A 23,440-nucleotide genomic window follows, 5' to 3' on the forward strand; every position below is an offset into this window, starting at 1 on the left:
TGGGCTAACATCCATATCCATCTTCCTCTATTTTATACGTGGGATGCCTACCACAGCATGGCTTGCCACACGGTGCCATGTCCGCACCCAGGATCTGAACCAGAGAACCCCAGGCTGCCGAAGCGGAATATGTGAACTTAACCGCTGTGTCCCTGGGCCAGCCCCATATTTAGTATATATTTTGTAAGTTAGCAAATTAAGCCAGTGTTTATACCCAATTTTAAACAAGCTTTCATCATTACGCATTCACCGGACAGAGAAAAGAAGTGTTTAGCTTTATGAATAGCAAACATAAATACAAGTAATGAATTTACAAGGCATATCAAGCATCATTATGATGTGTCACCAAAGCCATGTAGCTACACACAAAGCTGGCTAATCTCAATCTTCAACAAAAAAATGTACAAGAACTAAAATGATTTTTTTCCTTTTTTTTTTTTTGAGGAAGATTAGCCCTGAGCTAACATGTGCTGCCAATCCTCCTCTTTTTGCTGAGGAAGACTGGCCCTGAGCTAACATCTGTGCCAATCTTCCTTTACTTTTTTATACGTGGGATGCCCACCACAGCATGGCTTGTCAAGCAGTGCCATGTCGGCACCCGGGATGTGAGCCGGCGAGCCCCGGGCCGCCGAAGTGAAACGTGTGAACTTAACCGCTGCACCACTGGGCCGGCCCCCCAAAATGATTTTTTAGAAAAACACAACTACTCTGACAAACAAGTAGGTAAGCCCTAAATGAGCTTGCCTAACAGGGAATTGCTATTTCACCTTCTAAATCACGACTGATATTAGCTAATGGCAATCACCATTTAGACCTAAACCAATACATAATGTATGTCACAACTAAAAATGAAATAAGAACTGATAGTCACAACAGGACTGAACAATTAACAAAAATTCATTTTCTCCTTGTTTACATTGCCAAAACAAATATGAGTTTAATAACCTCTATCTTAAGATCTTTCATGCCAAAAAGTCAGTTATTCAAGTTTTTAATTTTCATAAATATATTTTTATTTCATAAAGAACTAATTTCATTAAGGAGCCAGAGCTAACCAATACCAGGCTATGCAGATTAGGTGGGATCTAAGATTTGACTTTTTTTAAAGTTGAGAAAACTTAGGCATGATTCACAAATTCACTAATTATTCTTCCCTGCTTATAATAATAGGTGTGACATATACTTTGTGTGTGTGTGTGTGTGTGAGGAAGATTGGCCCTGAGCTAACATCTGTTGCCAATCTTCCTCTTTTTGCTTGAGGAAGATTGTCGCTGAGCTAACATCTGTGCCCACCTTCCTCTATTTTATGTGGGATGCACCACAGCGGGACTCGACAAGTGGTGCGAGGTCTGTGCCTGGAATCTGAACCTGCGAACCCCGGGCCACCCAAGTGGAGCCCGCGAACTTAACCCCTACACCACCGGGCCAGCCCCTAACTGTATATACTTTTGTATGTCCCATGTGGCATCAGCTAAACCAGGCGGAAATTCTCCTGCTTTAAACACATTTTTGCAACTGTTGGCTCCAGTCAAGTAAGACTATGAAGAAAAAGCGATTAATTTGGCAACCCTCAGAGAAGATTCTAGACCAAGCAACGAGACTCTAGTAGCATTGTCTTGTTTATTAACGTCATTGAAACATTTTGCTGATAAAACTTTTGTCTGTGACTATTCTAGCAACAAAATTTTACTCAAAATATTTCACTGTGAAGTGGCGCTGCAACTTGAATGTAGTCTTTATTAATGAGTTAAAGCAAATCTTACTCTTCAAAGGGCAGATTCAGTGACCAAAAAGTGATTCAAAAAAAGCTTCCCCCTCCCCATGCCAATCCTGAGACCACTTGGATCAAGCCGAGTTCTGGGCCCTGGGCCTAGACTGAAGGAGGAGGGAACGAACATAACTCCTTCCTAACTAACTGGAACAGGCTAGTAGGACACTCCAAACTCACATGACAGAGAAACCACGTGAAGAGGTGACTTTACTGGGCAGCTATAGGAGGGTGCAGGCGGGATGAATCCGACAGAGCATGTTCATCGTCATGACCACAATGCTATTCCTAAGGTGTCCTAATTGGGTGAGCTACAAAATCGGTCCCCGTTTCCCTCCTTCCCATCTCACCTGCCGGCCTTCCTGCAGCAGCCTTGGGAGAGATCCTGAGCTTTTCATATTCTACTGATGTATTTTTGCATTACTCTTTTGATGAATAAAATATAACATGCTTCTCTCTCTTAGTCCCCTAAAGAGTGTGAGTGTATCAGTCTGGGAGAGTAGATTTGGGCGGTTAAAATACAAGTCGTTTCTCCCTGGGATTCTCTGTCTTTTGCTGTGGGTTGATGATCGAGTCTCGCTTTCTACTTAATTAGAACAACAAGTTCTTTTATTCCTTCTGAGAAGCTGGAGCATGAGACTAGAGAACTTTGGGGAAAGGTTGGCCAAGCTGAGACAGGAAGAACAGCGTCTCTAGAAGCTCTAGCTCTGGGTTTCAGGCACTTCAGTAAGAGACTTTCCTCCCCTGTTCCTATGTACATTCAAGGAAATGAAAGCAAGAAGGCCCCAGAGGCTGCCTGGGGTAGGAAGGGTGGCAAATGAGGTACCAGCTAGCAGCACAGACCCCCCAGAGGGCCATTCCTTGAGGAGAGAGTCATTGACACAAAGGATTCCCTTCTTGCCTGTTCTTACTCATATCAGCTACTTTCAGAAAAATGGGAGGGCCATTTTTTATTGTTAGGCAGGAAACGAGGCTCCAGACCCCTCTTGATATGCTCATTCCAGCCCATGACTTTCTCACCAACTCTGAGCCATGCCAGCCTTGGGTTGGCCTTTGTAGGAGGGAGCAGGACCCCAGAGGGGAAGTCAGGGCCCAGAGGTCATCCTATTGGCACCTGGCTTACTCCTTCCAACTCTGAATCATCTTTCTGATGTTGGCCTTAGCTGGTTAACAGCCACAATGTCCTGCCCTAGACTAAGAGAGGGGCTCTGACCTCTCCCCAGCAAATGAAGAATGAGGCAGGGTGGGGATTGGACAATTTTACCCCAAAGGGGATACTCTTTTCCTTGTATTTAAAGAAAGGTATTTTAACATGATTCCTGTGATCCACCCAGATAAGATCTGCCCCATTGCATTCCTGGAAATCTACTTCTTCTATGGCCCTGTTCTTTTCCTTAGCTCATCTGCATCTCCCCAATTATGTGCCTTTTGGCCCCCGTGTGCATAGAACAAGCCCACTTTCCTCTCATAGGTTGCGGACTAAATGGGGCTTGACCACGGAGTCCAGCAGAGTAGCAGAGTGGATGAAAGGGATAAAAGATATCTGGTCTTTCTCAGAGATGCTCATGTGGATCCTCATAAGAAATTCTTTCCATAAACTCCATATCCTTGAAACTGCTGTGTTCCTCCAGGGAATCCAGCTCCCTCTTTTCCTTTGTTTCATTTGCTGACTGTTTTGCCTAGACAAAGGTTCTTCTGCCTTTCTCTCTCCAGCACCAGAGTCATCCTGAGCACTTTCTGGGGCTTTCTTAGCTTTCCACAAAGCAATCCTTTCTTGGATTCAGAGGGTCCTTTTCTGGGGTTTCCTCCAAGCTGCTGAGATCTCTTAGTTTCTAAGGAAACCTAGCTATGGCCTTCCTCATGATCAAATCCTCCCTCAGGACTGGCATACACAATGCCATATATAGGGAGCACCTGGGATAGACATAATTTAAGAGAAAGTTGCCAGGTAAAGATTGAAAAGCACGTTACTTGGCCAGTATCATGGGGAACCAGAGGAGCAGAGATTGTGTAGTGTGATGACCTAAGGGTCAGGGAAACAATATCCTTTTACAAGGCTCTACACTTGCTGTGTGACCTTGGACCAGCCTTTTAATCCAGCGAACTTCTGCTCCCTTATCTTTTAAAGGAGAATGTTGGATCAACTAATCTCTATGGTTATTTTAATTCATGATTCCATGATCCTTAGCCAAATACTGAGACCCAAGAATAGGATCTTCCTTCCTCCTCTGGAGTTGATTTCCATAACCCAAGAGGAGCAATACCCTCCTGGATGCTACTCTACCATGTTCTTCTGTTGAATCCAGTTCCTTTTCTTGGAGGCTATTGAAGGAGGTTGCAGATGTGAAATGTGTGGTGAAGAACGTTGACCCTGGTGTCAGATCTCACCTAACCTCTCCTGGGCCGTAGCTGGAAGTACTAGATTTTGATAAAATTATCCTGCTGCTCAGGGACCATTCCTCCAGGACAACCAGGAACCCAAGAAAGAGAAACTGGATGAGAGACACAGCGTACAAGAGAATAATTTCCTTTCAGCTCTCCAAGCAGGACATGAATGAGGGCTGAACAACTGGAACAGGGTCTGTCAAAACTATTTGTGGGGGCAGCAGAGAAAGGGAAATTAGAGAAAAGAGGAGTAAAAAAGTTTAATGGCTCTTGATGCCCCTCATGACCTGTGTTCTGTGAACCCATTCCCCTGCCAGGCAGATTTCCTCAGGCGATGACTGTGGTTGCTGAGCTCTGAGGAGATATGACCAACCCCAGAAACAAGGGCAAGGCATTGCTTCTCAAGGAGGAATTGACCCCAAGCACCACCCGTGTTGCAGCTAGAGGGGGTAAGAACCATTGCTTCCCATCAGGGCAACAAATTGTTTTCTCCTAGGTCGTCCTGGACTTACGTTAGGACAGAGACGTTTCCCAACCAAATGGGCAATAAATAATTCCAATTAGCAAAGATCTCTAGGGTTGAGTAAATTCCTAGCATGTTTTATTTAAGAAATGACTGCATTATTAGGATTTGGCCTTACATACGAGATTCTTCTCAGATGCAGGAATGTGGCTAAGTATGGCCTCGAAGGGCTTCCATGGTGATCTGAAGTTCCCTTGGAAATGCCTTGGCTGGCAGGGAACCCTACACTCTGCCATCAGTCACAGCCGAAAGAAGTAACTGTACAGACGCCACCAGAAAATGAGGCTGGACTGGCTCTGTGTCATGTTAGGCCCAGAGCGTCAGGAAAATGGTCTTCTGAAACTAAGGAAATGGATTCAGATTCCTCTGAGAAAACTTCCTCTTGCCAGACTTGCATCCCAGGTTTCACAAAGTCTCACTCCTGACTTCTGCTCCCTCATCTTTCAAAGGAGAATGTTGCTGCTGCTGCTGCTGCTGCTGCTGTGTGTGAGTGAGAGGGTAGATGGGTGGGGGTGTCGGGGAATTGGAGGTGGCTGGGCCTTCTTTACTGGGTGTGGCCCTCTTGCACGGACCCCTGCTGAGGCTGGCTACGGTAATCTATCAAAAGGAAAGTAATCCCACAGGAATGCATCAAGACTACAAACATAAAGAATCCCGGACACTGATTTCATCCAAGTTCTATGAGGAGTGAACAACAACAACAAAAAACAAACCGACGAAAAAAAAAACAAAGAAAGAAAAATAGCCCTTCGTGGTAAAGGGCATGCTGGGAAGGCGAGAGCCAGAGCCGCCTCCCCAGAGCATGCTGGGAGGATGGGCACCAGAGCCGCTCTCTAGAGCATGCTGGGAGACAGACACCAGCACATCTCCAAGGACTGCACTTCCCCCAACTCCCACCCTTATTCCCTCACCCACCCCCAACCCGGAGACTAGAGGAAAGTTTGTCCAAAGATGACTGCGGAATAGGGTATGCGTTGGTTCTCTGCAGGTCCCCCACACTGTGGGGGCTTGAGTCAGCAAGTGGGGAGAACAGTCAAGATGAGGAGATGGAGAAACAGAGAGGCAGGAGAGAAACAGGGGGACTGACAGAGACTGGAGGGGCCAGTGTGTTGGCGGAGGACGAGGGGAGAGTGGAGAAGAGGCTGTGTGGCTGCTAGCCTGAGGCATTGATGTACAGCTGGCTCTTGAGAATGTAGTCGATGACCGGCTGGGACAGATAATCCACGACATGGCCGTCTCCATGCTGCAGGGCCAGCCTGGATGAGAAGAGACCGTAATCAGATGGACATCCTTCCCTGAAGCAAGGCAAGACTGGCCTGCCCACCCTCTTTCACGGAAGGGGTTTACCCAACGCTCCTTTACCAGAATTGCTTAGGCCAAGTAAATGGTAGCCCTATTAGGAAAAGCCCTCTTGCCCCCACAATTCTCCCCTCTGCTGGCGACTCCATTTCATCCTGGCTCTGCCACTTCCTAACTGAGGGGCCTCGGGCAAGTTGTTTAAGTCTATCGTTCTTCAGTATTCTCTGTAAAATGAGAGTAATATCGGGCCTATCTCATTCAGTTCTTAAAAGGATTGAGTCATTATGCAAAGTACTTCAAATAGCCCAAGCACACTAGGCATTGAAATGTAAGTGTTAGCTATTCTTATTTCACCCCTTTGTGTTTCTCTGCACCATGGTCTTGTGAAAATGAATCTCACTGGGATTCTTATAATTGACCACTTCCTTTCCTTCCTGTTGGAGCCCTGATAGAGAAGAAGGTGCGCTTCTCTGAGGCCCTTCTCACAAGCCCTGGGGGCAGTGGAGGAAGGCACTGACAGGTACGAAAGAGCTCCAGTGAGACCCTTTGCTTTCTGCAGTTCTGCTCCAGCCTTGGTCTGACTGCTTCCCATTCTTTACTCACTTTCTCTACTTCTTTCTCACTTCTCTACTTTCTTTCTTCCACATTCTCTACTTGGTCTTGGGAATGTCTGACCCCAAGGAGCTAGTTGTGCAAATCCATATACTCTTTCAGGTGTCTAGATTCTGAAAGGCATCTGAGCCCTGCCCCATGAAATCTCACCTATGAGGCTGGCTCACTGCCTTTTCAATGCATCCACTGTCCTGACCTGGCAAACAAGCCAGGTCCTCAAGTGCCTCCCCGCACAGTTTTCAGGGAGGCTTCTTGAAAAAGTGGTCTACATGCCAAGCCCAGCTTCATCAGAATCACCCGGAAAGCAGATCCCTAGGCCCAACCCCCAGAAATTCTGATTCAGTGAACTGAGTGGGACACAGGAGTTTGCGCTGTTGTGTAAGCGTTCATGGTAATTCTGTTGTGCAGCCGTATTTGGAACCACAACCTCCTCTCTACCCTCACTGGCCATTGTCACTGGGGTTCTGCTCTCACCTCGTAGCTGATGTTACTCTGTCAAGTGTCTACATGATTGCCTTCCAGGGAAGAAGTCCGGTGGACCTTTAAAAGTCCTGGGCTCATTTGAGTTCTCTGAAACATGTGACACAGATGACAATGCTCTCCATCTTTGTACCCTCTCCTGCCTTGGTTCCGCGGCCACCACTGCTGGTGGTTTCTGCCTGTTTCTTAGCCTTCTTTAAAAGGCTAACATGTTCTAAAGGTTCCCCATAGCCTTCTTCTTGACTCTCCCTGTGAGCTCAGCCACATTCCTAAGTTTAATTTACACTTACACACGCATGGCTTTCAGTTTTATTACCCTTCCAGGCCTCTATATTCCATACACCTCACCATTGCACAGGACGTTTCCATGTGGGGTTTGTGGTGGAGACTGTTAACTGGCCCCCAGCATCCATTCTTTCCTTCTTCTGTTTAGTAATAGAGACTCCCGAGTTCTAACTGGGCACATGACACCAAGCTATAAGGTCTATTTTCCAGCCTCCCTTGAAGTATGGCCACATGACTGAGGCTGAGTCGGTGGGATGCAAGGGGAAGTGATATGTGCTACTTTGGGCCACTTTCTTAAAGATGACCGCTTTGCCATGGGCTTCACCTTGCCCTTTCCCAATGGTTGAGAGCAGTCATTGCTGCAGTCGTGGATCCAGAGATGGAGGTTTCATTTTGAAAAGGCCAGAGTCAATCTCTTCTGACTTCAGTAAGAGGGAAATAAACATTTCTCTTATTTAAAACTCTGACTTGGGGATCTTTTTGTTATGCCAGCTTAGCCTATACGTTTACTAAAGCAGTATTCCATGAGCACCTCAAACCAAAGAGCCCAAAACTGAAAACACCTTCTTTCCCCAAACCAGCTAGCTAATGGCCTGTCTCCTTTTGTAAAAGGAAATGACTGGGGACAGATAAGTGAGGTCCAAGTAGAAGGCTGAATACCAGGCAGCAGGTGTTGGCCAATCTAAAGGTCAGCTTGACTGAGGAAAATTGTATGGAAATATGTAAGCAGGTCCAACCAAGGTCTCTCTGGCCATTTGTCAAACGTACCTGCTCTTGGTTGAGCTGACGACAGACATCGGGTGGTTGATGTCATCCTTTACCACCATGATGTTGTTCTGGGGGTAGAGCAGAGAGAGCAGGTTGGCAGCCCCTCACACTAAACTCGTTTTGCGCCCTCACTCTTCCAGCCCTCCAGGCCCCTCAGAAAAGGTGCTGCATCCCAGAGCTACACCAGCAGGGAGATGGAGGACTCACTTTGTATTTGCGGAGTATCGAGGAGTGATTCATGATTCGGTCTGTGTCGGCTGCATCCCGAGGCACCACGACGATCCCAAAGTCCCCAACAATCACCTCCATCTGAAGAAACGGGGGGAGAGAGAGAGAGCACCTTTTGGTGAGACTGTGACTCCAAACCCCTACCAAGCAACTACTTAACAGGGTGGAGCCACCTTCCATGCGGAACCCCAAGCTTTAGTCCCAAACTTGCCCTCTCAGCCCTGTCAGTCAGTTCTTTCAAGTACCAACCCATAGCAGTGTTAGTGGAATGACTGGAAACTTCGCCTGGCACACAGAAGACACTTATAAATACCTCGAGAATGAATGAATAAATGTGCCCCTGCATGACTGGGCAAGATCCCTCCAATCCTAAGCCTTCTGTTGAGTTCACAACGCTGAAGAATAACACGAACGATGCATAGTCCTTATCTGGCAGACACCCTCGTGAGCAACACAGACCCTGTTGCCCAGCAAGCAGATCCCAGCCCCCAGCTGGACTACTGGGAGGGGCTGGAATGCTGCCTGGGCTCAGCCACGTCAAAGCTGCTGCGAGACTCCAGGGCAGGGAAGGACTGTGAAGGCATCAGTGTGCGCACAGGCAGTGAAAGGAGCAAGGTTATTAAGGGGGCGCCTGAGAGGTCTGCCTCTGAGAGAATCTTGCTGCTATGATGAGAAATGAAACCTTTTTGTTTAAAAATAACATTTTTTTTTTCCTGATTGTAGACACAATACAAGCTTGGGAAACTCAGAAGGAAAAAAAAATCAATCACAATCACACAATCCAGATAATTGCTGTTAACATAGTGTATTTCTGTGCAGTGTTTTTCTCTCTACGAATGTGTATATATCCGCAATTGGATTAAACTGCAAAATTAATCATTTTACCTGCATGTTTTTCATTTAGCGTTATATTGGGGGCATTTTCTCACATCATTAAAAATTATTTAAAAATATTAAGTTTTAACAATCTGTATATTTCATTGTCTGACTGTACTATGATATGCTATGATATGTTAAACCAATCTTGTATCATAGAAAGTGTACAGTTACTTCTGATTTTTGTCACTTATACATAACACTTTGTTGAAGCTCTTTATCCATGAATCTTTTACCACGTCTGATTATTTCCTTAGGATAGGAAGCAAAATAATTGGTTAGAAGGGTATAAACTGGACAAATTTCAGGCTCTTGAGACACAGCACCAAGTTGCTTTCTGGAAATTCATGCCAATTTTTGTTTTCAAAGAGCCTGAAAGTTATGGCATTTAATAGACTTGGATCTAGCCTGGCCATATTACTGTTTAGATCTTGCCAATTAAGCATCCCAGAGGGAGGGAGAAGAGGGGCAGAGCCAGGTGGCGTCTAAGCTGGCAGCTCATTAAGCAAGCTTGCTCTGGTGGCAAGGGACCCAGGTTTCTCCTCATAATTCTCCAAACAAGTGCCACAAAAACAGGCATTATGGAGCACTGTAGCCGCTTCTTTTCTATCAGATTTCCATACCAGCAGAGTTTGACTTCCAAGTCTGACTCATTGATTATACGTGTGTGTGTGCGTGCGTGTGTGCACATGCACGCCCTTGGGTATTTCCATTCACCTTTACCCTACTTTTCCCATTGCTTACAACTGGAGCTAGAGTTGCAACTGGAACTCTGATGTTGCTGAAATAAAAAGTTGGTTGAAGGTGCCCTAGGAAGGAACTTGTGGAGAGAAGTTAAGGCTAGGTATGAAATATCAGAGCCCCCACTGGGTCATGCCGTTCGGAAAATACAGAGCATTACACAACATGCTGCATCCATCCGTGGTGTTCAGATCAGGTAAACTGGCACCAAGTGTTTGTCCTGTAAACCAGGAATGTTCGGGAGAGGCGGGGCAGGGAGCGGGAGGGAGATCCAGTTCCTCCGCCACAGCTGTTAGAACACTGCTCTGGGAGTCACTACTCAGAAGGTAACCTAAGGCGCCGGTTCTCAAACGTGGCTGCAGATTAGAATCACCAGAGGAGCCTTTAAAACTCTCAAAGCCCAACTTACACCCAAGATCAATTAAATCAGAATCTCTGGGAATGGGACCCAGGCACGATCAATAGTGTTTAAAATTCTCCAGGTGATTCCAATATGCAACCAAGCTTGAGAACCAGAGGTCTAAGTGTTGAATTAAAACTCCAGGGCATTTGGTAGGCTAGAGAAAGAGCTAGGAAAGAGAAGAGAGGGGAGGGGTGGGGAAGGGAGAGAAAGGGAGGAGTTTCCATCCAAGCTGGTATACACAGAGATTCCTCAACGGCCTGGTTATGTAGATGTTTCAGGGTATCTGGTGTACATTGCATAATGTAGGGTCTGCCTTCAATTTGATTCTGAACCTTGATGGATGTTTCATATATGATGCGGGAAATAACGGTGTTATTTAAAGTGAGCGTTCTAGTTTAAAGCACGAAAATGATGGCTCAGAGTGGCAGTCAGGCCTCATGGGGGAATCGCCCTATGGGTGACATTAGTGCAGCTGCTGCTTTCCACTTAGGAACTAATGATCTGAGCACCCAATCAATAACAGTGCCAGGTGGCTCAGTGGGTGACAAGCAGATGGAGACCTTGCTACTTGAGATGTTTTCCTTTTCCAGAAACAGGTGACAGACTTGCCCCCTGGGGATCACAGATGGGGCAAGAGAGACAGAGTCTATGAGACAAGACAGCTTTACCACATCCGAGCAGCATCTCTGGAGGGGTTTGGACCAGACACTGCAGACTTTTTCTGCTTCTTTGGCCAGACCCTAGGGCATAGGCCTGATTTTTATGCTGGAGGGTGTTTACGAGGGTGTGTGTTTGGGGTGGGAGGGATGCACTCAGTCCCATAGGTACCCATCTCCCTCCAGGGGCTTAGCTGTCCTTCCCACTCCCACCCCTACATCCTGTCTTCACCCAGCCCCCAGGACAACACCCTCTCCTGATTGTCCTCCTGTGTCACCAGGAGTGGTTCTTTCTCATCTCCATGACCTTGAACCATTGGAGTCCCCCAGCCTCAGTCCTTGGACCTCCTTTTCTTTTCTATCTATACTCACACCTTTAATGATTTCATTCAATTTCAAAACTTTAAAGACACATTGAAAGCTCCCAAATGAGTACCTCCAGCATAGACTTCTCAAACTTCAGACTCATATATCCAGCGGCCTTTTCAACATGCCCACTTGGATGGGACATCTCAAACCTAAACTGTCCATGAGCCCCTGAACCCTCTGACACCAATCAATCAATCAATCAATCAACTCCCCCCTCGCCCAAAAAAAATGCTTTTCCTATAGTCTTTTTCGTTTTAGTAAATGGGACCTCTCTTGCAATTGCTCAGTCCACAGCTTTGGCATCTTCCCTGATTCTTCTCTTTCTCTCAGATCCCACAGTCAATTTAGAAGCTAACCCAGTTGACTCTGTCTTCAAAATAAATCCAAGAATCTGCTAATTTTTCCCCATTTTCATCACTTCTATCCTGGTCCAAGCCTCCTTTGGTAGGTTAAATAATGGCCCCGGAAGATATCTAGGTCCTAACCCCTGGAACGTGTGAACATAACATTATGTGGGAAAAGAGACTTTGCAGATGTGATTAAACCGAAGATCCTGAAATCATCCGGAATAATCTAGGTGGACCCTAATACAACCACAAGTGTCCTTACGAGAGGGAGAGTTAACCGAAGAGAGAAGACGACATGCAGACAGAGCAGAGAGAGATTTGAAGATGCCATCCCGTTGGCCTTAAAGATGGAAGAAGGGGCCATGAGCCAAGGAACGAAACAAATGCAGCTCTAGAAGCCGGAAAAGGCAAGGAAACAGATTCTCGCGTAGAGCCTCTGGAAGGAACGTGGCCTTGCCAAGAACAGTTTTGGCCCAGTGAAACCTGCTTTGGACTTTTGGCTTCCAGAAGCGTAAGAGAATAAATTCGTGTGGTTTCCAGCCACTGAGTTTGCAACAACAGAAAACTAATTCACCTCCGTCACCTCTCACTTGGATTGCTCTGGTCTCCCTGTTTTTCTCTTACCTTTTTCAGTCAATTCCCCACAGCCAGATCGTTAATGTAAAAATATAAGTCAAGTTATGTCCTCCTTGGCTCAAAAGCCTTCAATTAAGTATCACTTCTCAGTGAGATCTTCTCTGGCCATGCTATTTCGACCTGCATCCCCGTGCGCATAGACCCCACACCCCCACACCCTCACAGTCCCTACCTGCTTCTGGGCTTCCCATTCCTCCTTAGCACTTATCTCTATCTAACACCTTGTATATTTTCTTTGTGTAAGCTTATTTTTGCCTCTTCCTCTCCTATAAAGGTCAATTCCATGAGGGCAAGGATTTCTGTGTGTTTTGTTTATTGCCGTGTGTCTAAGCAAAAAGGAGCTGGCACATCATAGATGCTCAGTAGGTGCTGTTGGATAAGTGATTCCTGCGGTCCTCTCTGGGCAGTTATCATCAAGGCATTAACTAGTACACTCTCCCTGTCTCAGGACGTGGAGGGAAGCCCATCGTACCTACCGGGAGCTCTGAGAGACCCAAGGAAGTACTAAAGATAGACTTTCAGGTCTCTATGACAGGCAAGGGTGATCTTACTTTTGGAAACTCACGTTCCCAAACTTGATCTGATTGGTTGGCAGAATCACCTGGAGGAGCTTTAAAAACAACAACAACAAAAACAGCAGACCCCCAGACTTCACCCCAGGGATTTGATACAACATGTTCTATGACGGGCTGGAGCCTCTCTCTTTGCAAAGCTCCCTAATCCTTCTGATGTGCACCCACCTGTGGGAAATTGTTGCTTTAAATCACATAGGCAGTTGCCTAAGCTGCTAATGTTCTGGCTTGGTTTGGGATGAGGTCAAAATGAGAGAGCTGTGGGACGAGCACTTTTGGGGATTCCAGTAAAAATGAGGACATCCACCCTGTGCCCTGGGGAGTGCGGGTAGTTAGGGCAGACATCTGACCCCGGGAAATAGAGGGTTACTCAGCCTCTCCCTGCCTATGGAGCCTACAGGAGTGTGCCCAGGCACCTGGAACAAAGCTCTTATTCCAGCATGAGGGGTCCAACCGCTCGTGTCTTCATGAAGAGTTCTCTGCAGGTCTTGCCTTGGAGGTAGGGAGGTGAGTGCGTGAGTGGTCAATGCAGCAGAGCTGTCCTGATTGACAAGTCCCTCTCCGGGTGGTGCCCAACATGACCTCACACTGCCACACCGCAGTCAGCAGGATTGGGGTACAATCTTCTCTCCCCCACAGCACACAGTGGCCCTCTGGCTGGCGTCGTGTCTCAGAGGTGGGGGTCTGGGACATTCATCCTGCTTCAATTTCCTGCTCACAGGCACAGCTTTGATCACATCTTTTCATCTTCTGGTCAAAGGCTCCCCAGGGGAGGCCAGGGTGGGGATGGGGAGAGGAAGTGGGAGGTGGCAGACACTGCTTCCCCAAACGTGGGGAATCTGAGGGAAGGATATGAGACATGTCGAGGCAGGAAGCAACTCGGCCTTGGGAGAGAGAACACTCGTGACGATCCAGGCGGCAAATCCCTTGGAAGGAATGTGAATTATCATTACTCCTCCAGGAGGCTGAATTTCAAGACCTGCCCTGCTGGATTTCAGGGATGCTTTGGGTGGGAGATGCTCTGTGCTCTTAGCCAGGCACTTTCCTGGGCACCAGGGACAGAGGGGTGAGCAAGACAGATATGGCTTCACTCTTGGATCAAACACTATCTAGTGGGAGAAATTAAACAATGGTTAACTATCTTATTTCAAATGGATGGCTATGAAGGACAAGGGCAGGTTACTATTAAGGGACCAATATCTTGTAGTGGTTAATGTCTTATGGGTAACTGGCAAAAGTTTGGGCCATATCTCAGGGTGGAGGCAAATAATCTTATGGGCTGAACTCCTCCAACCAAGCTGTTCCCAGGTACCCTTTTACATTCAAAAACTTTCATTGAGTGTATATGGCAATCTAGGCACTTTCCAGGTGTTTCCTAAAAAGACAGGCAAGTTTAATGTGCTCACAGAGCTCCCCTTCTAGTAGGGTGAGATCATAAACAAATAAATATATACAAGAAAACACCAGGTGGAGCTAAGTACAATATTGAATATAAAACAAAATGACGTTTGAGATGAAACCTAAAGGACAAGGGGCCAGACATAGGGATACCTGGGGAAGAGTATTCCCAATGAGGCCACAACTAGTGCAAAGGCCCTGAGGTGTGAAAAACTGCTGAAATAAAGAAACCAGGTGGAACTGCAGCACAGAGGGGTGCGAGAAGTAGACAAGGACCAGATCATGATAAAGATGGGGTTCCATTCCAATTGCAAAAAGAACGCAGCAGAGTGTTTTAAATAGAGGGCATGACTTCCATTAGGAACAGGATCCAACTGATGTTCACTTATCCAGGCAACCTAACTGGTAAGAGCCTATGAAGGATCATTCTGAGATCAGAGTTCAGAATCCTGCCCGTCTCCCACCAACAATGCTTTTTTCTCAAGGTACAGTACATGAGTTACTTGGCCCACTTGTGTTTCTTTTCCAGATGAGGATATTCAGGGATGAACATGGAGGGGAAGAAACATTTATTTAGGTACCTGCTATGCACCAGGCACAGTACTAGCAGCTTTATTTATTAGTACATTTAATCCTTGCAAAACTATCTTCTGAGACATGTGCCTCAGTTCCCATTTCATAGATGGGGAAACCCAGATTCAGCGAGATTTAGTAACTAGTCCAAGTTGCACAGCTAGTAAGTGCATTTGAACCCACTCTGGTCTGCTTTAAAGGTTCTTTCCTTCACATCACATCTCTTTTAGATTCATTTTTAACATTCATGTTTTAATGACTTGAAAATTTTTGGTTTGAAAATATATTCTATCTTATTTTTTCTCCTATCATGAGGCCTATCATAGGCTAAGGCCTCAGTTCATTGCTCTATATCGCCCCCTGGAGTATATAATTTTGTATACTACTTCTGAGTGGATTAAAAAAGATGAAAGGAGGGAGCGTCCAGCAGAAGACACATGGTCCGTTGGTGAGGAGCTTCTAAAACGTGCTCTATCCGTTTTACTAAAGACTCTTCTACCCCGGTTCTGGCCCCCTGCTCCTCTCTGGAGGGAAGGCCGGGCAGAGGCTAGTGTGGTCAGAAGTGAGAAGGTGGGAATGCATTTCCAGGATGCTCTCAGTGCAAATAAATGAAGGATCCTTCAGAGGGGTTTCCCAGAGGAAGTCATCCCCACCCCCATTTCCAATCTGACTGGGGGTGTGGGAAGGCAGAGGATTCCAGACTCAAGGCAAAAGCCTGAAAACCAAGCCAACAGTGCCTTTCACACGAGAACCAAAATCTCCCATAGGCGAGCCTGTAAATTCGGCATCAGGCTTATCAGTGCGGGGGCCTAATCCCAGGGTGGAAGTGTCCATTGGGCTTCTTGGCTGGGGCTGGACTGTCTGATAAAAACCATCTGAGCCTGAAAAGCCAAATGTTTGTCTTTGCTCCATTTGTCCTGGAGCCCTGGGATTTCTTCTGGAGAGCAGAGTGCCCCAGGCTCTTCCTCTGTTTATTTTCTTTGGTTGTTTTCCCATAGTTGGTGGATGTAGGAAGCAGTTAGCCCATGGATGGTTGGCTGGAAAAATGTGGGATACAGCCAATTAGAGCCAGCTTGTGGAATGTTGGGCTTTGAGAAGAGCAAAGAGAAAGAAAAAGAAAAAAAGAAAAACCAATTTCCTCATTGGCCCATGTCTGGTGCCTAATGCTCCACCTTTACATTTTCATGCCTTTGGGTTAAATATTGACCCTTGCTCATTTAAAATGCAAATACCATTTGAGAGCAGCTAATTCATTTAATCATTAAACTTAATGATTTTGCCTGCTTGCTCAAAAATCAAAATCTTCCCACATAAAGACCAAGATAAACCTTCTATTTCATCCTGCCAGAACCACCTCCCCAGAAGTGCTTGTTCCCACCCCTGGGTCTTTTAGAGCCTCCTCTTTGCCCCAAAAGCCCTTCTCTTTCCACCACCTAACCCAATCCTGCCCATCATTCAAAGTCCAGCTCATGAGCCGCCTCCTCCCTCGTGGCCTGCTGTGAATTACACACAGCATTCTTCTCCCTCATCTGTCTTATCTGGGTTAGGGATCTGAAGCCTTGTACAAAGTCCAGCTCTGCTATTCAACAGCTACGTGATCTTGGACAAGTCACAATCCACGTGACCCCTGGTTTCCATACCTGTGTTTGGGAACAGAGATTCACCTCACAGGACTGTTCCAGGGGTTAACCGAGATAATCCATGAGAACAATTTGAAGTGTTTATTGTCTGTCTTCCCTACTAGAAAATAAAGTGTACACGGTGGGGAACTTTGCCCATTTCGTTTTCTTTCTTCCTCCCTGGAACAGGGTCTGGCACGTGATAGGTAATCAATATTTTTAAATCAATGAATGAATAACAGCCAACATTTATTGAGTGCTTACTGGGTTCAGAAAGCCTTCTAAACTTTTTACATGTTTTGTCTTTAATATAAACAACTAGTATGATAAAAAGTAAGATATTTTTAGACGGCAAGTGCCTCAAGGGCTAATTACATGCTTATGTTCCTGCTGGGCACTCAGTAAGTATTAGTTGAAAGACGAATTGAAGGAAAGAACAGTTGAATCAGAATTGATTTGCCAGACTGCCTTCCATTATAATATGATGGTCAAAGCAGCTGACAGTATACGACCTTAGTCAAGGGGTCTTGTTGGGGGGAGGGGAGTGAGTATAAAAGTTTCCTGCTTCACAAATCTGTCCATGGCTGACTCTTTAGCCTTTGACCTTGATTTCCCACACATTTTAGATCTTGGTCCAAGCCTGGATATTGCATTGGTGCTGGTGTCAGGATGCAGCACAACAAAGATCAGGTCTCCTGGGGGAGACTAGTTCCCTAATAAAAAATCCAGGAATGGGATGGACCAGTGGGGCTGGGTCCTGATCTCAAAGGGCCGATCCGGGAACCCGGATCTTGTCCTTAGGAATCAAGGATGAAAATGCCAACTGGCAGGCCACACAAACAGCTCTTTTGTATTCCCTGGAGAGAAATGATGAATATGTACGGAATTTTCTCTCCATGGAATGTAAGGGGGAAGGGGTGTGTCACTGGTCAGAGGAGGTCAGAATTCACTGTGGGCTAATGGATCTTTGTGCCTAATAGGAAATGCCCAAGGGATGAGATTGGGTCAGGGTGGGGTTGTCCCCTTAGTTGTGTAACTAGATTTCTGGATGGAGAGCATTGGTTCAGGAATCCAAAGCGAAAGAAAGCAAGACTGACTAAGCGGAGAGTTTGTGGCTGTGCCAGAAAAGGCCTTGGCAGTCCTGCTGTAGCGCAGGCTGTCTCAGCCGCTTCCCAGCCTGGGTGGGACCGACGCTGCTCCACAGCCCCCTTTGAGCTTTCTCTACAGAGGGGTGGAGAGGCTCCTATTTCTCCCCAGACCTGTTTGATCTAGTAGCTTCTCTCCTGCCCTGTTTCTGAGGATTCTGGAGAAGATGTGGGAGGCTAGAATGCAGAGTTACGGTGCCCTGACTCCCCACCTCCTGTGCCCAGTCATGGGCAGACTCAGGGCTTTGAGCTCACGGTCACTGAACAGAGGTCTGTGGCCAAGAAGTATCACTTGGGACGCCAAGTAATAAAGAGATGTGTTCTGACAACGGGTTGAATGAATGCATGAAACCTGGGGTAGAAGCAGGTCTCGCATACCTCATCCCTGGTAATGTCATAGTTGGGAAACGAAATCTCTAGAACGGGCTGCTTCTAGGCAAACCCTAGATGGTAGAATTTTCTAGTAGAATAAGCAGGGATGACCCTGTACCCAGTTTTGAAAGAAAGACCTTCCTTTTCTAGTCCCTGAGACACAACTTTCCCTAAATAAGGACAGTGGAATAATTCATTGAGTTCTTAACTAGTTTCCTTCTCCTTATATCCCCTTTTGCCCAGCTCCGATTTCTAGCAGAGAACAAGACCCTTTCGGAGATGAATTTCCATGGTAGAAAACAGAACATTTTGAAGTCAATGGCTTTAAACTCACTGAAGAGATTTCACTAGATGTCCCTAGGAGAGGTGAGAAAATAGGGGAGATACCTTCAGAATAAAAAGAAGAGGTTCCGCTGTCCCCTCCGCACACATACTAGAAAGAAGCTAGACATCTGTGGCCCCTGCCCCCTCCTGCCTCCCAGACAGCATCCCGGGGGCAAAGCCTCAGAAGAAAAGGGGGCCTGGTGATCAGAGGTGAGTGGGGCCCAGCGCTGGGCTTCCAGACTCAGCCAGGAGTTCTGTGTCCCAGGTGGGTGTGGAGCAGAGTGCCACCAACCTCAAGGGACCATGAGGACCATGAGGGATGTCTATGGGGACCCTGGTGAACTGATTTTCATGTTCAGGGCATACAAGAGCCTCTCAGTTTCTGCTAGCCAGTAATGACTGAGACTAACTTCCCATCATCCATATAGGATAGAGATTTGGAGAAGAATTTTAATTTGATTTAAATAAATGAAATGTGATATTTCTGGCACACCTCTGTTTTGGGCTGCGATTCACACTCATTCTATAAGGAAACAGCTCCTTGATTTTTTGGTGCCTCTACCTCAGACGCCATGATTCTAAGGACCCCACAGATTGACTGTGGGTTGAATCAGGGGACTAAGTAGTAGGCTGGCAGAGTGCGAAGGGAGAGCTTTAGGCTCTAGAAAGCCCTCTGGAGCCAGAGGGTTGGCTTCACCCAAGTCCCCTGCTGCCTGTGCTGTGGACTGGAATTCTCACCACCCTGGACAGATGCAGCGTCCCCACTGGCTTAGAACTGTCGTGCCCTCTGGGAATAGCCAGACTGGGTGCCCTGGGTCCCCAGGGTGACCCACCATCCTGGTTGGTCAAGTGGGAACATGGTCGAATAGATGAGGGTCTCACTCTACCTCCACTGTCATATTCCCAGTAAATCAACAGCTGTTGGTTTCTCAGATTTTTCCATCTTAACCTACATGTCATTTCAGCACCAGGGACCAACTGGAAGAAGAGAGACCCAGGGCTCTTTCCCCTGGTCTTCAAATGTTGGATCTGACAACATCGAGAGTAGCCATTTTGGAGAGAAGTCAGAGGACCTGTAGTCAGCAATCTAACTGAGAGGAACAAAGACAGACTGGCTGCGCTTCAAGGGCCCCAAATTGTGTAAATCTCAGGTCCCACCAAGCCTGGGTCTGCCGCTGAGAGGCACACATCACGTCACACTTAGCTAAGAGGCCCTGGAGGTTCCGTGCTGATACAAGCGGCCCTCGGGCTGCCGCCTCAGTTGCTGACTTAATCCCTCCACACTGTCCGGCCTCCCCTGGGACGGGGCCCCAGGCAATGGCCCGGATTTGCCTGGATTCTTAAAAGAGCTTCGTGGAGATCTTGTAGGGGTCTTTGCCGGAATTACTTTTTACTTTCACAGCACCTTGTGAAGTAGAGAGGAAAGTAAAAGTTAATTAAGCCACTTAATCCAGAGCTGAAAGGAGGTTTAGAATTTCACCTGCAGGAAACTGTTCAGGGGTGGAGATGAAGGGACTACACGGTATAATTTGCTTCCCTGAAACTCTGGCTCCCCTCTTGGTTATCCCGCAGCATATTAGCATTAGGCCCTTCGCCTTGAATATCTATGCCTACTTAGGTTAATTCACTTAGTAACATTTGTCGTATGTAACTCAGTGTCAGGTGCTAGGCTCGGCACTTTATATAGAAGATCTCATCTAATTCTCACCAAATCCTATGAGGCAGGTACTGTTATCATGCTCATTTTAGAGATGTGAAAAACTGATGCTCAGAATATAATTTTGTCACAAGCTGTGTTGGAGTAGAACTGGAATTTTGAGTCTGATCCTAAAAGTTGTCTCTCTGTCTCTCTACAGAGACATACATATGTACACGAAAAAATTTCATATGTGTACATCTTACCACCTAATGCTTGGGGGCAGGAACTGTATCGTCCATTTCTTTAAAATCTCAAAATGTGATAGATAACATTTTATAGAGATTATAGATATAGGAAACAAAACAAGTTGTACTACGTGAGATGACGGATGTTAACTCAACGTATGGTAATAATCATTTTGCAATATATACATCTATCAAATCATTATTTGTATACCTTAAACTAATACAATGTTATATGTCAATTATAGCTCAGTAAAACTGGGCAAAAAAGCCCACAACTGAGGCCCAGAGGAGTTGAGAGATTTGCACAAGGTCTCACAGCAAGTTAATAGCAAGGCACTAGGTCTGGAATTGCTGCCTTGAGAAGCTAGCTCGCATAGAGCTGTGGGACTGGGAGCCAGCAGTAGCTCCAGCTATCAGATAAATGAATTAATGAAAGAACAAGAAAGAACGTATGTATGAAGAAGGTGAGTAACTTATAACGTAGCTGGTTCAAGACCATCACAGTCACATGCGGCAACAAAAGATGTTGACTGAACTTCTAAGTGGTGTAAGTTTAACTTCCTGGTTCCTTTTTCCTGGATCCCAAGTCAATTGCCAGAAGGATCCTACTGACCTTTTGCCATTAATTTCTCCCCTCTTGACCCCTTCTCTCTTGTTGAGGGAATTCTAGGTTGGTATTTACTACTTCTTCAAAAGGAATCAAAGGAAAACAAAACACACAATAATCGCAGAAGGGCAAAGGGTTTTTTTTATCCCTCCCTTCCCACCTCCCCCTTTTGCCACACACACCCCCCAAGCACTACTTGGAGAAAGTATTCTAGGACTCAGATTGCTTTTTTCCCAGGGGCTGTACAGGAGCAAGCATGAGGAGGAGTGAGCGGAAAAATGCAGCAGGAGATAAAGCTTGGGGTCGGTGAGAATTTTCTTTCATAGTGATGTGAATAGATTGTCCTCCTGGGAGCTCATAGGGGGTGGGAGATTCCAGTTGTGGGGGGGGGGGGGGGCTGTCGGGGGAGGGAAAGCCAGGCCAAAATCCAGTGCCCCTCCTCATGCTTCCCCATGTCACCCACGGGTGGGCCACAACCTTGCTACTCACATCTGCCTCATTCCAGAGCCCTGGGATGCAGAAAGACTCCAGCAGGTCACTGCCGCACAGCAACAAGATTCGCAGCTCTGAGGAGGAGGGACAAAGTTTGCAGAGGAAGTTAAGTGGATACCTTGGAGCTATCCAACCCTCTGCCATCTTCCTGATGAACACAGGTGTCTCCATCTCCCAATCTTGGGGCCCCAGAGCCCAGTTCTTCAGCATCCCTGCACCATGGGGAGGGGGGCGGTGCGGTGCAGAAACCTGTGCTCACTCTCCGGCTTGCTTACAGACCACCCTCGCCCCCCTGGGGAGAGAATTACTCTCCCCAGGGGGGAGAGTGTTGGTTTACCCACTCTTGAGGGGTCCTTCTGTGCTAAATCAGGGTGGTTGGTACCCTAACGGAGACTGAGCCAGCTATGTGCTTTGTCTGAGGTCTAGGGTCTCTCTCTTGTTCCATATCAAACTCTAGTGTCAACGGAGTTTGGCTTTCTGCTGCTTTGCATTTTTGGGGTTTGTCTCCCATCACAAGTGCCAACATTGTGTGGGTGGGAATTGAGTGTACCCATGTGGTAGCTGAGTTCATCAGCTGTCCTCTCGTTACATGGCCACTGTCCTCAGCAAAGAGCCTGAGAAGCAATGCTGAGCCCTCCCCTTCCTGACTCCCAGGCACACTTTGCTTGTTAGTTGTTTTTCTTCCCTCGTGAAGCCCACACTGAATGATCCCAGTGAGGCCTATCTTAGTTTAAAACAATCAGCAAACTGACTCACGCATTAAAACGGAGCAATGGGGAAAAAGAATCCTGGGATCTCAGAACCACGGGAGAGAGACCTCCACCCCAGGTGTGACTCAAGTTGGTATGTTTGGCTCCCAGGCATGCCAGGCCCTTCTGTCAAGAGGTGGTGGCTGTGGGCATCTTGTCTGAAACAGTGAGCCAGTCTTGCTCTGAGCCTTCTAGAGACTGCCGCCACCCTGGCCCCTGAGGCTGAGAGATGGCCAACATCTCTGCCTGCCTTAGACCCCACAGCAGCTCAGGAGCCTGACAAGGACCCTCAGATGGTGAGCCTGTCCCTGCTTCAGGAGTCTCCAGATGGTTTGGTGGAAGGCTGCTGGGCTAACGACAGCCAGTGCCAGTATCTCGTCATCCCACCTGGGCAGCCCATCCTCAGGGAACCCCATGAAAGACTGGAGTCTTAACTCCTAAATATTCCTGCAGCCTCCCCTCTCCTCTCTTCTCCATGTCACACTGTAGCCTAATATTCTGTTTACGCACAGGGACCTTAATTTATCTTTCTATCCCCAGGGCCTGGCAGAGTGACCTGCATACAATGGGTGCTCAGGACGTATTGAATAAGTGAACAACAGACAGGCTGACCACAGAGGCCATGCAGGCAGGCTGACTAAGAGCCTTCTGGGCAGTCTGGGATGGCTGTGCTGGCTATCACGCCCTCTGCTCTTGCAGCATGGGGGTCCTGGGGGAAGTGCTCGCCCTAATCAGGGGTGCCTCCCTCCCTCCATGTTATACCATGGGATTGCTGGCCCAACTTCCCAACTATGGAGATGAAACAACCTTGGTGTGACTGAGAGGAGCCAGACCCGGCTCATTCCTGGGATCCTATTGTTCCCCATCCCCCACTTGGAGGCAGCCAGACTTCCAGGTCAGTCCTCTAATGAAACGCTGAGGCTCTGTAACTCAGGCCGCCTAAAAGTTCAGTTAGAGGTGGCGTCCAGAGGATGTGCTGGCCCTTAGTTTTCTCTGCATCAGTGGTTCTCAGCGAAGGGTGATTTGGTCTCCAGAATTTGGCAGTGTCTGGAAACATTTTTGGTTGTCAAGACTGGGGAGAGGGGCGTGCTACCGGCGTCTAGTGTGTAGGGGGCAGGGATGCACCCCGATATCCTACAATGCACACGGCAGCCCCCACAACATAGAATTATCCACAGTTGAGAATTCCTGCTCTACAGCCATGAAAATGAATCTCTTTTCTATTCCCAAAACAGAGACTGAGTTTCCCACTGGAGTATAATGTTGGATTACTATTATTTTTAAGCCAAAGCACAGAAAGTTAAAGAGTGGGGTCTCCACTTTTTCTTG

General features: G+C 47.0%; 1 protein-coding gene across 1 annotated transcript in view; it reads right to left on the reverse strand.

Moving 5' to 3' along the window:
* Nucleotides 1–1,528: 1,528 nt before the first annotated feature.
* NMNAT2 (nicotinamide nucleotide adenylyltransferase 2) overlaps nt 1,529–23,440 on the reverse strand; it is a 135,341-nt gene continuing 113,429 nt past the window's right edge. Inside the window, exons 8-11 of the mRNA XM_046684472.1 lie at nt 21,360–21,436; nt 8,328–8,429; nt 8,121–8,188; nt 1,529–5,932 (exon numbers count right to left, since the gene is read on the reverse strand). Coding sequence (XP_046540428.1) covers nt 5,830–5,932; nt 8,121–8,188; nt 8,328–8,429; nt 21,360–21,436 — 350 coding nt within the window. The 3' untranslated portion in view covers nt 1,529–5,829. The remainder of the gene's footprint in view (nt 5,933–8,120; nt 8,189–8,327; nt 8,430–21,359; nt 21,437–23,440) is intronic.

The sequence above is a fragment of the Equus quagga genome, chromosome 13, assembly GCF_021613505.1.
Source record: "Equus quagga isolate Etosha38 chromosome 13, UCLA_HA_Equagga_1.0, whole genome shotgun sequence".
In the NCBI taxonomy this organism is placed as follows: domain Eukaryota; kingdom Metazoa; phylum Chordata; class Mammalia; order Perissodactyla; family Equidae; genus Equus; species Equus quagga.